This window comes from Tachyglossus aculeatus, chromosome 9, assembly GCF_015852505.1.
Source record: "Tachyglossus aculeatus isolate mTacAcu1 chromosome 9, mTacAcu1.pri, whole genome shotgun sequence".
In the NCBI taxonomy this organism is placed as follows: domain Eukaryota; kingdom Metazoa; phylum Chordata; class Mammalia; order Monotremata; family Tachyglossidae; genus Tachyglossus; species Tachyglossus aculeatus.
The window spans coordinates 33,675,905-33,691,462 of NC_052074.1; the positions used below are offsets into that span (position 1 = coordinate 33,675,905).

The window sequence follows — 15,558 nt, forward strand, 5'->3', positions numbered from 1 at the left end:
CTGTATATATGTATATATGTTTGTACATATTTATTACTCTATTTTACTTGTACATATCTATCCTATTTATTTTATTTTGTTAGTATGTTTGGTTTTGTTCTCTGTCTCCCCCTTTTAGACTGTGAGCCCACTGTTGGGTAGGGACTGTCTCTATATGTTGCCAATTGGTACTTCCCAAGCGCTTAGTACAGTGCTCTGCACATAGTAAGCGCTCAATAAATACGATTGATGATGATGAAGAAAGTTGCAATGCGATTTACGTGCTCCGAACATCTTAATTATAGTAGCTTTCTTCCCCACCGCTTTCAAACCCACTCATGAATCCCCTGTCCTAAAGAACCCTCTCTTGACCCCACAACTCTCTCAGGAAATCCCTCCATCTCCCTCCTACAATGGTATGAATTGAACGCTTACTATATAAGGAGCACTGTACTAAGTGCTTGGGAGAGTACATTAAAACAGAATTAGCAGACACTTTCCCTGCCCACAACAACCTTTTGGTCTAGAAGGGGAGCCAGACGTTAATATAATAATAGAAATAATAATAATTACGGTATTCGTTAAGCACTTACTATGTACCAAGCACTTTTCTAAGCACTGGGATTGTTACAAGGTAATCGGTGGTCCCCCATGGGGCTCACAGTCTTCATCCCCATTTGACAGATGAGGTAACTGAGGCACAGAGAAGTTAAGTATGAGAAGTAGCTTCGTGGAAAGAGCACGGGTTTGGGATTCTGAGGTCACGGGTTCTAATTCCTGCTCCGCCACTTGTCAGCGGTGTGGCTTTGGGCAAGTCACTTGACTTCTCTGTGCATCAGTTATCTCATCTGTAAAATGGGGATTAAAACAGTGAGCCTCACATCAATGGGATAATTTCACTGGGTACATAGTCTTTGTAAGTTATCTCAAAGGAGCTTCAGGAGAAATTAAGCCAACTGGAAAGGACAGCAGTATCTGTCATTTTGTGCAAAGCCTGTTCCTTAGAAAGTGCTTAGTATAGTGCTCTGCACACAGTAAGCATTCAATAAATGCCACTGACTGAAAAAAAGAGCACTTCAAGAGAAAAAGCTTAGTATGGGATACAAAGATAGATCTGATCAAAAATGGTTTTTGAGCTTCTTTTTGGAATGTGAAGCTCCAGTTTGCAGGATTGAATGACTGATGTTTTTTCCAATGTCTGATGGAAAAAAAGTTGAATAAGATGACCACTCTTCCAAACTTTCTCCATCCCATACCTGTTGTACTGCATTTGTTTAAATTGTCTACACGGATTTGTTCTTTGCTCCAATTCCCTTGCCCTAGTTGTAGTAGGGATCGTGATTGGGCATCAGATTCTCATACATTCATTCAATTGTATTTATTGAGGGCTTACTGTGTGCAAAGCACTGTATTAAGTGCTTGGGAGAATACACTATGGAATGCCTTCTGTCTTGATGAAATTAATTCAAATGTAATATGAAAAACAATTTCATTACTTTTTATAAACCCTTTTTTTCTATTCTACTAGTAACTTTATTTTTTCTTAATTATCAGTTCAACAAATCCTGTTGAATATTTTTTTCAGGTTGAAAAATATTTTTCTGTTGGGTGAAAAATTCTGGTTACAACTTGTGCTTGCTTTCCAACTTCCATTGTAACACTTATCAAAGTTTCATCAGTTTTCATCTCCAGTAAAACCTCATATATCCAGATCAGTCAATGCCAGATACACTCCAGATTTATGAGAATCTGAATAGTGCAGTGATAAGTTAAAATGGGTTGTGGTCCAGGGAACTGTAATCAAATTCTAAAATTGAAGTTTGTATTTCCGAGTTTAAATCTTACACAGTTAAAAAAAGGGCTCGCACCAGGTAATTTCCAGAAGTTTGGAAACTCACCAATCTCTCCCCCCGCCCCACCTTCCCCGCCGTAATAATAATGATGGCCTTTTTAATAAGCGCTTACTATGTGCAAAGCACTGTTCTAAGCGCAGGGGAAGTTACAAGGTGATCAGGTTGTCCCACTGGGGGCTCACAGTCTTAATCCCCATTTTGCAGATGAGGTAACTGAGGCCCAGAGAAGTTAAGTGACTTGCCCAGAGTCACACAGCTGACACTTGGTGGAGCCGGGATTTGAACCCGTGACCTCTGACTCCAAAGCCCGGGCTCTTTCCACTGAGCCACGCTGCTTCTCTGTGTGTGTCATACACACACACACACACACACACTCATATACACGAACACACAGGCACATGAAAGGGGCCAGAGAGAAATGAGCAGGGCCCAGATCAATAAGATCACTTGACTGCCATCACTTCTTGGTCAAGTGAAATCGTTCATTCATTCATTCATTCAATCATATTTATTGAGCGCTTACTGTGTGCACGGCACTGTACTAAGCGCTTGGGAAGTACAAGTCGGCAACATATAGAGACGGTCCCTACCCGACAGCGGGATCACAGTCTAGAAGGGGGAGACAGACAACAAAACAAAACATGTGGATAGGCGTCAAGTCATCACAATAAATAGAAATAAAGCTAGATGCACATCATTAACAAAATAAATAGAATAGTAACTATGTACAAGTAAAATAAATAGAGTAATAAATCTGTACAAACACCCACGTGCCTGTTGTGTGACCTTGGGCAAGTCACTTCTCTGGGCTCTCCCCCTTCTAGACCGTGAGCCCGCTGTTGGGTAGGGACCGTCTCTATATGTTGCCAACTTGGACTTCCCAAGCGCTTAATACAGTGCTCCGCACACAGTAAGCGCTCAATAAATGTGATTGAATTGAATGAATGAATGGGCCTCACTTCCCTCATCTGTAATATGGGGATGAAGACTGTGAGCCCCCTGGGGAACAGGGACTGGGTCCAACCCAATTATCTGTGAGCCCGTTGTTGGGTCAGGACCGTCTCTATCTGTTGCTGACTTGTACTTCCCAAGCGCTTAGTACAGTGCTCTGCACACAGTAAGTGCTCAATAAATGCGATTGAATATATACAGGTGCTGTGGAGAGGTGGGGGGGATGAGGAGGAGAGGAACAAGGGGGCTCAGTCTGGGAAGGCCTCCTGGAGGAGGTGAGCAATCAGTAGGGCTTTGAAGGGAGGAAGAGAGCTAGCTTGGCACATAGTAAGCACTTAATCAATGCCATTAAAGAGTTCAAAGTGAACTCTTTTAGACTCTTTTAGACTGTGAGCCCACTGTTGGGTAGGGACTGTCTCTATATGTTGCCAGCTTGGACTTCCCAAGCGCTTAGTCCAGTGCTCTGCACACAGTAAGCGCTCAATAAATGTGATTGGTTGATGATGAAGTGCTCAATAAGCAACTTAGTAAGATAATAATTGCTTCTTATCACTGTTTTGTACCTCCCCTTGTGGTATCAGCCAAACCACTTTCCAGGAATTGAGGACTGGTTTGGGCAAGACACGAAGCCCCCCTTTTCCTCTGCTCCTCCTCCCCTCCCCATCACCCCTACTCCCTCCCTGCCCCACAGCACCTGTGGATATATGTCCCTAGTTATATATCTATTTATTTTATTAATGATGTGTATATATCTCTAATTCTATTTATATTGATGCTACTGGTGCTTGTTTCATTTTGTTGCCTGCCTCCCCGCTTCTAGACTATGAGCCCGTTAGGGATTGTCCCTATGTGTTGCTGAATTGTACTTTCCCAGCGCCTAGTACGGTGCTGTGCACACAGTAAGCGTTCAATAAATGCAGTTGAATGCAGGAAGGAATTCTGTTGTAGGTGCCTTTTAAAGCTATGATTTTAAACCTGGTAATGTTAGTTTACATTACAGAGAAGCAGCGTGGCTCAGTGGAAAGAGCCCGGGCTTTGGAGTCAGAGGTCATGGGTCCACCACAAGTCTGCTGTGTGACCTTGGGCAAGTCACTTCACTTCTCTGAGCCTCAGTTACCTCATCTGTAAAAATGGGGATTAAGACTGTGAGCCCCACGTGGGACAACCTGATCACATTGTATCCCCCCTCCAGCGCTTAGAATAGTGCTTTGCACATAGTAAGCGCTTAACAAATGCCATCATCGTTATTATTATTATTTACAACAAACCTATTTTGAAAGCTCAGTAGAACGTGATAAACGTTGACATAATGATGTTATTTTTCCGCCCCGGTGTAGATCGTCCGCTCCTTGCTGCTGTTTCCCACAATAGAGCGCATGGCTGAGTCTCCCAATGGCAAGATTGCGGTGCCCCTGCTCTGCTGGCTTCGCTACGCCCTTTACATGCCTGCCTACATCATGTTAAAACTCCTTCCGGAGGGCCTGAGGCCTCACCTGGCCAGGTTACTGCTGCGAGGACTAAATATCAACGTCAACAATGAAATTACAGTACCTGCATCACTGACTTTCCTTCAGATGCCCTGCATTGGTAAGCAGATTTGGGAGATGTATAGTTTCATTTGTGTCCACCGCTAATCAGGTGGAATGGCGTTAAAGCGGGAACCGTCTGCCCAATCATTTGATTTTTCAGTGTTAACGCTTTTCATGCTGCAGATTAATATTTTGTTTGAAAGAACAATTAAAACATTTACTGGGGGAGTTTTACACGTCTCCCATACAATTCCTCACTCTCCCCTTGGGGACAAGGGGAAAGAGCCGGGGTGAGGGTGAATAGGATATGGATGTCTTTATGGGGATGAGAGACTATTACTAAATTGGTATTTCATTCAGTCAGTCAGTCGATCGTACTTATTGAGCAATTACTGTGTGCAGACCACTGTACTAAGCGCTTGGGAGAGTACAGTGCAACAATAAACAATCACACTCCCTGCCCATAATGAGTTTACCTTCTAGAGTGGGGGAGGCAGACATCAATACAACAAATGAATAAAATTACAGATCATCATCATCATCACCAATCGTATTTATTGAGCGCTTACTGTGTGCAGAGCACTGTACTAAGCGCTTGGGAAGTACAAGTTGGCAACATATAGAGACAGTCCCTATATGTACATAGGTGCCGTGTTGTACATAGGTGCTGTGCTGTGTGTACATAGGAAGTACAAGTTGGCAACTTGTACTTCCCAAGCGCTTAGTGCAGTGCTCTGCACACAGTAAGCACTCAATAAATACGATTGATTGATTAGACTGTGAGCCCACTGTTGGGTAGGGACTGTCTCTATATGTTGCCAATTTGTACTTCCCAAGCGCTTAGTACAGTGCTCTGCACATAGTAAGCGCTCAATAAATACGATTGATGATGATGATGATGATGATGATTGCTGTGCAGTTGGGAGTGGAGAAGCACAAAGGGAAGAAGTCAGGGCAACACAGAAAGGAGTGGGAAATGAGGAAAACCGGGGCGTAATCTGGGAAGGCCTCTTGGAGGAGATGTGCCTTCAGTAAGGCCTTGAAGGAGAGTGATTGTCTGTCGTATTTGACGGGGGAAGACGTTCCATGCTAGAGACATACATCTGTGTCCCCCAAAGGAGTCAGGGTTGGGGGTCAAAGTGGAATGGCACCTTTCTGTAGGAATCCCATCAGATTCTGTAGGAAACTCCAATTCATTCGTTCAGTCATATTTATCGAGGGCTTACTGTGTGCAGAGCACTGTACTAAGCGCTCGGGAAGTACAAGTCGGCAACCTATAGAGACGGTCCCTACCCAACAACTGGCTCACAGTCTAGGAAGGGGAGACAGACAACAAAACAAAACATGTAGACAGGTGTCAAAGCTATATGCATGTCATTAACAAAATAAGTAGAATAGTAAATATGTACAAGTAAAATAAATAGAGGAATAAATCTGTAGAAATATATACAAGTGCTGTGGGGAGGGGAAGGAGGTAGGGCGGGGGGATGGGGAGGAGGCATGCAGAGAATTGTAGCAGTGTAGTCCTGGTTGGGAAGCTCACTGTGATAGAGATACTGAGAGCTGGCTCAGCCTGCTGAGAACCATCTAATAATAATAATAATGGCATTTATTAAGTGCTTACTATGTGCAAAACACTGTTCTAAGCGCTGGGGAGGTTGCAAAGTGATCAGGTTATCCCACGGGGGGGCTCACAGTCCTAATTCCCATTTTGCAGATGAGGGAACTGAGGCACAGAGAAGTTAAGTGACTTGCCCAAAGTCACACCGCTGACAATTGGGGGAGCCGGGATTTGAACCCGTGACCTCTGACTCCAAAGCCCGGGCTCTTTCCACTGAGCCACGCTGTGTCTAATGTTTAAATGAGAAGCAGCGTGGCATAGTGGAAAGAGCATGGGCTTGGGAATCAGATCCTGGCTCCTCCCCTTGTCCGCTGTGTGACTTCGGGCAAGCCGCTGAACTTTTGTGCCTCTGTTCCCTCATCTGTAAAATGGGGATCAAGCCCCACATGGGACAACCTGATTGCCTTCTACCCCAGTACTTAGAACAGTGCTTGGCGCATAGCAAGTGCTTAACAAATGCCATAATTATTATCACTATAAATAATAAACACAATGTGTTTAGCTGTTTATTGTTTTATTGTGCTCTCTCGAGTGCTTAGTACATCTCAAGTGCTTAGTTCAGTGCTCTGCACACATTAAGCTCTCAATAAGTACACATGAATGAATAAATGACTCCAAGGAATCATTCTATGAGCAGGAATCCCAGAAAAGAGTTGGCTAATGTAGGCGGGAGAGACTGCCATTGGCCATGCGGCTACAGGATCCCATCCGCACTCTCCCGTGGCCACTTTCGCCCAATGTGGCTCATGCATTTTTGCACTCGGCAGTGGGTTGCACCCTTGCCTGCCTGCCGACTTGCTTGTTGCATTTCGCGTCTGAGCAAGAACGAGTGCCAGTGCTCCAGGGCAAATGGCCATCACTATCATCAATTTCTTCGCAGAAGCTCTCAAGGACCGTGCCCTCCCATAGGGCTTAATAACCCTATTATATGGTATTTTGTGCTCCCAGAGTTTCAATATTGAAAAAGTGGCACACGGACTCATAATCTCCCCTATTCTGTGACCAGTTTGCCAGTCATCAGCAATTCTCTTCAAAATCATGCCTGGTGGAGGGTGGGAATTGGGAGCAAGCGGGGAAAGTGGCTTAAATTCCTTGTACACTCAAGATGTCTCTCAGTTAATGCTCAGCTAATGCTCACACCCTTTCCCTCTCGCTCCAAATCTCCCAAGCCATAGCTCACCCATTTTTCAAAGCCATCCTGAATCAAGTAATCAGTCCCTGGTATTTCTTGAGTGCTTATCCTGTGCAGAGCACTGTATTAAGCATTTGGGAGAATACTGTAGGGTTGACAGAAGCAATGCCTGCCCTCAAGAAGCTTATGAAAGCACCTCTTCCAAGAAGTAGCCCCCACCTCCATTCAGTCCCCCAACCCAGATCATGCCATGCCAGCACGCACCCTTATATGAGTTTATCAATTTATAGATTCTACTTATTTTTTCATTCATTAATCTGATTAGCTTTCTTTTCTGTAGCGATTCCCAGTGGCACCGTTTTCCTTACTCCTGCTCCCACTCTAGGTAATTAATTTGTGGAGAAAACGGAACCACATTTAGGGTAGAGATCACATCTTCTGCTTTTATTGCATTCTCCCAAGCTTTCAAGCCTAAAAACTAAGGTTCGAGGGAATTAGTTCCTTTACCTAATTTACACAGTGAATTATTGGCTTTCAGATAATGTGGAATAGTGCCCTATCTGCACCCATGGTAGAACTAGGTTTTCAGTACAGCCACGGTAACATTCCCAGCTTCAGGAGTGGGATTTAAATTTTCTTCCTCTTCTTTGCCTTTCCTTTGGACTTCCCTGCATCCTATAGGAAGTAAACTACTTTTATAACAGGCGATCTCTGGTAACCTGGGGGAAGTGTACGTCATCAGCAATTAAATTTATTGAATTTACCATGTGAAGAGCACTGTACTAAAAACTTGGGAGCGAATAATCCAACGCAGTTGCGGGCAGGTTCTCTGCCCACAACGAGCTCACAGTGTAGTGTATAGAACTGAGCTTCTTTGCTTACTTGGTTTTTCTTCTCCTTTTTCCATCTGAGTTAGAGCATTCTTTTCATATATATATATATTCTTTAAGATTATCCCTTTGAGAAATGAAGCATTAAAAATGTTCTGAGTAAATGAGGTTCCTGAGCCACAAATTGTCAACACTGAAGTCTCCAAATTGAGCAATGTGTAGAAGCCCTCCTTATGGTAGTTCAGTTGTTATGGCATCAGGAGGGAAATGTAGCTTGGAGGATTGTGTAAATTATCCAGATTCTCTGAGTTTACACAAATAAGAGAAAACCAAATGATCTGATTTTCCTACTGGAATATCTCAGGTTTTTTTAGCAACTTATATGGATTAGAAGAAGAAAAAGAGATTATACAGAGAAACCACTAGAAAAACAGATCTTCGTCTGTACACTTGAAGTTGAATTGTGGACCGTAGTCGCAGATGTTTCAAAGAATTGAAATCGTGTTCCGAACCCGAGGCCGAAACAAAATTCCAGCTGCCGAAATGCATTTTTCATTTGTCACTGCCACCGTAAATCTAAATTGTTCAATTCTGCTTTTAAGATCTCTCTCCCACAGATTTCTCAAGCACAGATTAACAAGGAGGCATAGCCCTTCACCGGGAGTGGTTTCGTAACAGATATCTTAGGAAAAAATAAATGCAGTAGGTTAACAAAAATGTAATGGCTCAACCGTGCTTGGCACACAGTAAGCGCTTAACCAACTCCACAATTATTACAGTTTTGCAATTTGGCCTGGTCATAGAAGGCTCGGGTAGAATAGAAAACCAGGGAAGGCAGCGTTGGTGGTCACAACCTTTTATCTTTCAATAAATTACCATGGCTTAGAAGTGTTCTACAAAGGAATTTATTTCCTTTCTCACTGAAACTTGTAAAAACATGAAAAATATGGATATTTCATTTGGCCCTAATCAAACAGCTTGTTTGGTATTATCGTAATTGTCACCGAAGTTATTTTCATAGTGATTAAGAGCAGGAAAGATTGCAAACTTTTCCTGTAGAGTAATGTATCCTTTGAAATAACCTAATCTGCCAGCAATTCTTTACCGCATCCAAATCTCAGTCATGTTTTCTTCTCCCATTGGGTATGTTGGAAGGAAATGATATTTAGAAAATCATTTGTTATGCTACAGTCTTTACTGTTGATTAGAGAAGCCGCATGGCATAATGGATAGAGCACAGGCCTGAGAGTCAGAAGGTCATGGTTTCTAATTCCGGCTCCGCCACTTGTCTGCTCTGTGACCTGAGGTAAGTCACTTCACTTTTCTGTGCCTCAGTTACCTCATCTGTAAAATGGGGATTGAGACTGGGAGCCCCATGTGGGACAGGGACTGTATCCACCCCGATTTGCTTGTAGTACAGGGCCTGGCGCATAGTAAGCACTTGACAAATACCAGAATTATTATTATTATTAGCCTGTGTAGGAAAGAGGAGGTTACTATGGTGCTGAAGTGTATTTTCACAATTTCTAACTGGGAGTTAAAACTCCGGTTTTCAGTGAATAAGGTGCTGCCTTTTTTAGGATAAATCATGGTAACTAATTACTATGCAAGCAACCTAAAGCATCTGTGTAAGCAAGAATCCTAAAGCAAGGTGCCAAATTGCTAAATATAAGCAATAGGAAGCAATTTGGAATAAACACAAAGATGAAATAGTCACAGACTCAAATGTGAAGCATTCATTCAGTCATTTATTGAGCGCTTACTGTGTGCAGAGCACTGTACTAAGCTCTTGGGAAGTACAAGTCGGCAACATATAGAGATGGTCCGTACCCAACAACAGGCTCACAGTCTAGAAGGGGGAGAGAGACAACAAAACAAAACAGGTAGACAGATGTCAAAGTCGTCAGAACAAATAGAATTAAAGCTATATGCACATCATTAACAAAATAAGCAGAATAGTAAATATATACAAGTAAAATAAATAGAGTAATAAATCTGTACAAATATATATTCAAGTGCTGTGGGGAGGGGAAAGAGGTAGGATGGGGGATGGGGAGGAGGAGAGGAAAAAGGGGGTTCAGTCTGGGAAGGCCTCTTGGAGGACGTGAGCTCTCAGTAGGGCTTTGAAGGGAGGAAGAGAGCTAGCTTGGCGGATGTGCGGAGGGAGGGCATTCCAGGCCAGGGGAAGAACGTGGGCCGGGGGTCGACAGTGGGACAGGCGAGAATGAGGTACAGTGAGGAGGTTAACAGCAGAGGAGCGGAGGGTGCAGGCTGGGCTGGAGAAGGAGAGAAGGGAGGTGAGGTAGGAGGGGGTGAGGTGATGGACAGCCTTGAAGCTGAGAGTGAGGAGTTTTTGTTTGATGCGTAGGTTGACAGGCAGACACTTTGAGATTTTTGAGGAGGAGAGTAACATGCCCAGAGTGTTTCTGCACAAAGATAATCCGGGCAGCAGAGTGAAGTATGGACTGAAGCGGGGAGAGGCAGGAGGATGGGAGATCAGAGAGGAGGCTGATGCAGTAATCCAGTCGGGCTAGGATGAGAGATTGTACCAGCAAAGGTAGCAGGTTTGGATGGAGAGGAAAGGGCAGATCTTGGCAATGTTGAGGTGAGATTTAGGCAGGCTTTGGTGATGGATTGGATGTGTGGGGTGAATGAGAAAGGAGAGTCGAGGATGATACCAAGGTTGCAGGCTTGTAAGACGGGAAGGACGGTAGTGCCGTCTACAGTGATGGGAAAGTCAGGGAGAGGGCAGGGTTTGGGAGGGAAGATAAGGAGTTCAGACTTGGACATATCGAGTTTTAGATGGCAGGCAGACATCCAGATGGAGATGTCCTGAAGGCAGGAGGAGACACGAACCTGGAGGAAGGAGAGAGAGCAGGGGCAGAGATGTAGATTTGGGTGTCATCAGCTTAGAGATGATAGTTGAAGCCGTGGGAGCGAATGAGTTCACCAGGGGAGTGAGTGTAGATAGAGGACAGAAGGGGACCAAGAACTGACCCTTGAGGAACCCGTACAGTAAGGGGATGGGAGGGGAAGGAGGAGCCCACAAAGGAGACTGAGAATGAACAGCTGGATTGATAAGAGGAGAACCAGGAGAGGACGGAGTCAGTGAAGCCAAGGTTGGATACCATCTTTTCCTTTTTGAACACAATTCAGAACAACCTTAGTACAGTGCTCTGCACACAGTAAGCGCTCCATAAATACGATTGAATGAATGATCCTACCCACCCACAAAATTATGCTGATGAAGTAACTGAGGTGAAACCTTTCCCAAACCTGCTGGCTGCTACATTAACTCTGCTCCTTTCTAATGGTGGATCCTTGGTTGCATTAGGGTCAGTCAGAACAAGATCGACTGCCGTACTCATATTCAAATGTGCCCTGGGATCGGAGACCTTTCCGGAACATTCAAAAGATTCCAATTGTTTTGTCATTCGAGCCTTAAATGATTCTTCATTGGAAAAACGCAGGACAGCAAACCAGTCGGTATCTCGATAGGTTAGGATTTATTGTCCACTGGCCCGACTGGCAAACTTCCTCCATTTGTTTTTGTAAAATTTCCACAAGACCACAGACATTACATAATAGGTAAACAGCGCAGATCTTTTTAGAGAGCCGAGCTAGTGGGGCAGAGGTTAACGTCTGGATGACAGTAAAGTTACAGATAAGCACAATAACAAGAAAAACCTCAGAAAGGCCCAGAAGTGGTGTTCATCCTTTGTCATCTTGAACCTGGGCCTTTTCTTGAGGAATCTTCCTTATGTTTGGTTGGCATTAAGGGCGAGGCCGCATTCTATATTGTTCCGTAGCCTAGAAACTATGGAAGCACGATCCGTTTTTAATAGAAAACACTGCCTTCTGATGCGCTTTATGAAATTCCAAAGAGAGGTGTGATGGTATTCAGAAAATTTTCGGTTGGCTCTTATCTTATCGAGAAGCAGCATGGCTTAGTTGAAAGGGCTTGGGAGTCAGAGGTCATGGGTTCTAATTATTTTATTTTGTTGGTATGTTTGGTTTTGTTCTCTGTCTCCCCCTTTTAGACTGTGAGCCCACTGTTGGGTAGGGACTGTCTCTAGATGTTGCCAACTTGTACTTCCCAAGCGCTTAGTACAGTGCTGTGCACACAGTAAGCGCTCAGTAAATATGATTGATGATGATGTTGATGATGATGATGAATTCCGGCTCCGCCACTTGTCGGCTGTGTGACTTTGAGCAAGTCACTTAAATTATCTGTGCCTCAATTACCTTATCTGTAAAATGGGGATTAAGATTGTGAGCACTAATTGGGACACCCTGATTGCCTTGTATCTACCCCAGTGCTTAGAACAGTGCTTGGCACATAGTAAGAGCTTAACAAATACCATCATCATTATCATTATTATCTTATGTCATTTGATTCATTTTTCCAGAATGTGTCTACCAACTCTGTTGCATTATCCTCTCCTGAGCACTTAGCGCACTGCTCTGCACACAGTAAGCAGTCCATAAGTGCCACTGATTGATCGACTGGATGTGAAATTCAGTTCCAGAAGTGCAAAAGATAGAAAACCAGGGTCTGTCTTAAGGTAAATTACTCTGAGATGAGACTCTTGGGTTCATTTTCTGGCTCTGTTGTCAGTTCCCTTCCTGTCCTTGGGTAACTTCCAAAAGTTAACGACACCCAGTTTTCCTATAACACAAAAGTCATTACAAAGCCCTACGCTAAGGAAGATTCTTATTGTACAATTCCAATTGACCCGGGCCAAGCACAAACTGTTTCTTCTGACACCAAGGTATGCTGAATCTAAGTAGGCGCGCTTTGCAGACAAACCTTCACAGACTCACTATTAACATTCTAGCCTAAATGCACAATTTTTTAGCTATTCCCAGTGGCACCTTTTCCTTACTCCTGCTCCCATTCTTTGTAATTAATTTGTGGAGAAAATGGAACCACATTTAGGGTAGAGATCACATCTTCTGCTTTTATTGCGTTCTCCCAAGACTTCAAGCCTAAAAATTGAGGTTCAAGGAAATTAGTTCATTTGTCTAATTCACACAGTAAATCATTGGCTTTCAGATGATATGGAATAGTGCCCTCCCTATCTGCACCCAGAGTAGAGCTAGGTTTTCAGTACAGCCAGTGGTAACATTCCCAGCTTCAAGAGTGGGATTTAAATTTTCTTCCTCTTCAGTGCACAGTGAAACATGCATTATAGCAGAACTAAGTGTGATATTAAAATGGTCGTCTTTATATTGAAGATGTTGATTAATTGATTTATGTTGGTGTAAAAATTATGGAAAGCTTTACATCACTACCTACAATCTTTTAATGGTCCAAATCTTCATCTTTAAGATCTGTTTGTTAAAACAATTCAAATGAAATGTCATCATGCTCTTGAAAATATGAACCTTCAGGAAACAGGCAGTACCACTTCAGCCAATATATATAGATAGAGGTATCTATATATATATATATATTTAATGTCCTCATTATTACCAGTATTTATGGAGCACTTTATACTGTTCAGAACATGAGGTTGGGCGCAAACAATGTAAGTGAAAACAATTCTGCCCTGGAGGTATTTACAGTCTAGCAGGGAAGTTATCCGACACAAATTGCAAGCATAGAATAGCTACAAGTGTAGGACCCTAGATGCAAATGGTAGTCAACCCATCCATCACTGGTATTTGTTGTGTGTGTACTGAATACAAATCATTGTCTTAGGGCTTGGGAAAATAGAACAGAAGTAAAGCACATCTTCAAAGCACTTACAATTTGATAGATGATGAATAAATTGTTGTGCACATAAATGCTAAGCAGAACCAGCTTCAGCCATCCATGTCATCATCATCATCATCAGTCGTAGTTATTGAGCACTTTCTATGTGCAGAGCAGCTTTACTAAGCAGTTGGGAGAGCACAGAATTAGCAGACATGTTCCCTGCCCATTCGTTGGTTGGGCAACCACTGGAGTTTTTTGAGGAGCGGGGTGACATGTCCTAAATATTTCTGTAGAAAAATGATCTGGGCAGCCGAGTGAAGTATGGACTAGAGTGGGGAGAGACAGGAGGCTGGGAGGTCAGCAAGGAGGCTGATGCCGTAATCCAGGAGGAATAGGATGAGTGATTGTATTAACGCAGTAGCAGTCTGGATGCAGAGGAAATGACGGATCATATCGATATTGGGAAGGTGGGTCCAACAGGATTTAGTGATCTACCTTCTCTCAGTTCCTGGTCCCTGGCCCAGAATGACTTATCTGCCACCCTGGGCATCCCAAATGGAGGACTCTCAGGGCTAATATCCCCTTTCCCCCCTCCCTGACCACGCATACCTCTCAGGCCCCTGTCCAGCCCCAGAAAAAGAAAGGTCTGAGCCCCCAAATCAAGTGATTCCATTCTACCCCCACAGCCAAAGGAAAACTGTATCTGTGTCTGGTGGGGGGAGAGGGACAGAAATGCTCTCTAGAGCTTAAATGAACAAGAAAGTCAAATCTTTTACAAATATAAGGGATTATAGGTCAGAAAGAGAAAGGTAGGAGAGAACCGTAAATGCAGTGGGCCAATGTTTCTGGATGATGCAGTGAGAAACAGGTAGCCTTGGATGGTTTTTGAAAAGAGGAATAGCGCAGAAATAGTCTGGAATAATTCCCTAACTAAGCCCTCATTTCTCCCACCCCTTCTGCATCACCTGTGCACTTGGGTCTGTTCCACTTAAGCACTTAAAATTCACCCCACCTCCTACCCCGCAACACATATGTACATGAACTTACACTCTCCTATGTTCTCCCATCTGTAATTTATTTTAATGTCTGTTTCTCCCTCTAGGCTGTAAACTCCTTGTTGTCTGGGATCGTAGCTACCCACTCTATTATATGCTACTCTCCTAGGCTCTTAGTACAGTGCTCTGCACACAGTAAGCAATCAGTAAATACCATCGATTGATAGATTGCAGTCTTGTGGACCCCTGACAAATTCAAACCACAAAGAATCTAAAGGCTCCCTCAAGTCAGAGCCTCTGCATTCATTCCAGAAGACTTCTCTGCAGTATATTTCTTTATTATCAGGCATTGTGACTGCTCCAGAACTATTCAGTCATCATCTGAGCACTTACTCTGTGCAGAGCACTGTACTAGATGCTAAGGAGCATATAATAGATTTAATAAATATGATACATGCTTTCAAGGACCTTATAATCTAGTGGGGGAGACAGACGCTGAAATGCATTACAGACTGGGGAAAGAATTAAATTATAAAGAGATGTTCATAAGTTCTCCAGAGAAGGGTGTGTGAAAGAACATAAATTAGGTGAGGTTGAAGTGGTGGGAAAATAGGTTGGGGAGATGAAGTAGTCATATTATAATATTAAGTGCTTACTCCATCAGCACTTAGAACAGTGCTTTGCACATAGTAAGCACTTAACAAATACCATCATTATTATGTCAAGCACTGTTCTAAGCATTGTGGTAGATACAGGTGAATTTAGGGATTGTGACTGTTTATTGTTGTATAGTGCTCTCCCAAATGCTTAGTACAGTGCTTTGCACACCTTAAGCACTCAATAAATACACTTATGGTTATGAACACCACGTCAGTGCGTTCTCAGGATCAAATAAATTGATCGAACAGTTATAAATCTCAATAAGTATAATTGCACGATCAATTAGAAATGTAAATGTGTGCCAACA

The 15,558-nt window shown here is 43.2% G+C and overlaps 1 protein-coding gene across 2 annotated transcripts in view; it reads left to right on the forward strand.

The window, feature by feature from the left end:
- The window catches only part of LDAH (lipid droplet associated hydrolase), a 209,495-nt gene that overhangs the window by 153,970 nt on the left and 39,967 nt on the right, over positions 1-15,558 (forward strand). For both annotated transcript variants that reach the window (XM_038751343.1, XM_038751342.1), the window contains exon 5: positions 4,121-4,370. In XM_038751343.1, the coding sequence (XP_038607271.1) occupies positions 4,121-4,370 (250 nt within the window). The remainder of the gene's footprint in view (positions 1-4,120; positions 4,371-15,558) is intronic.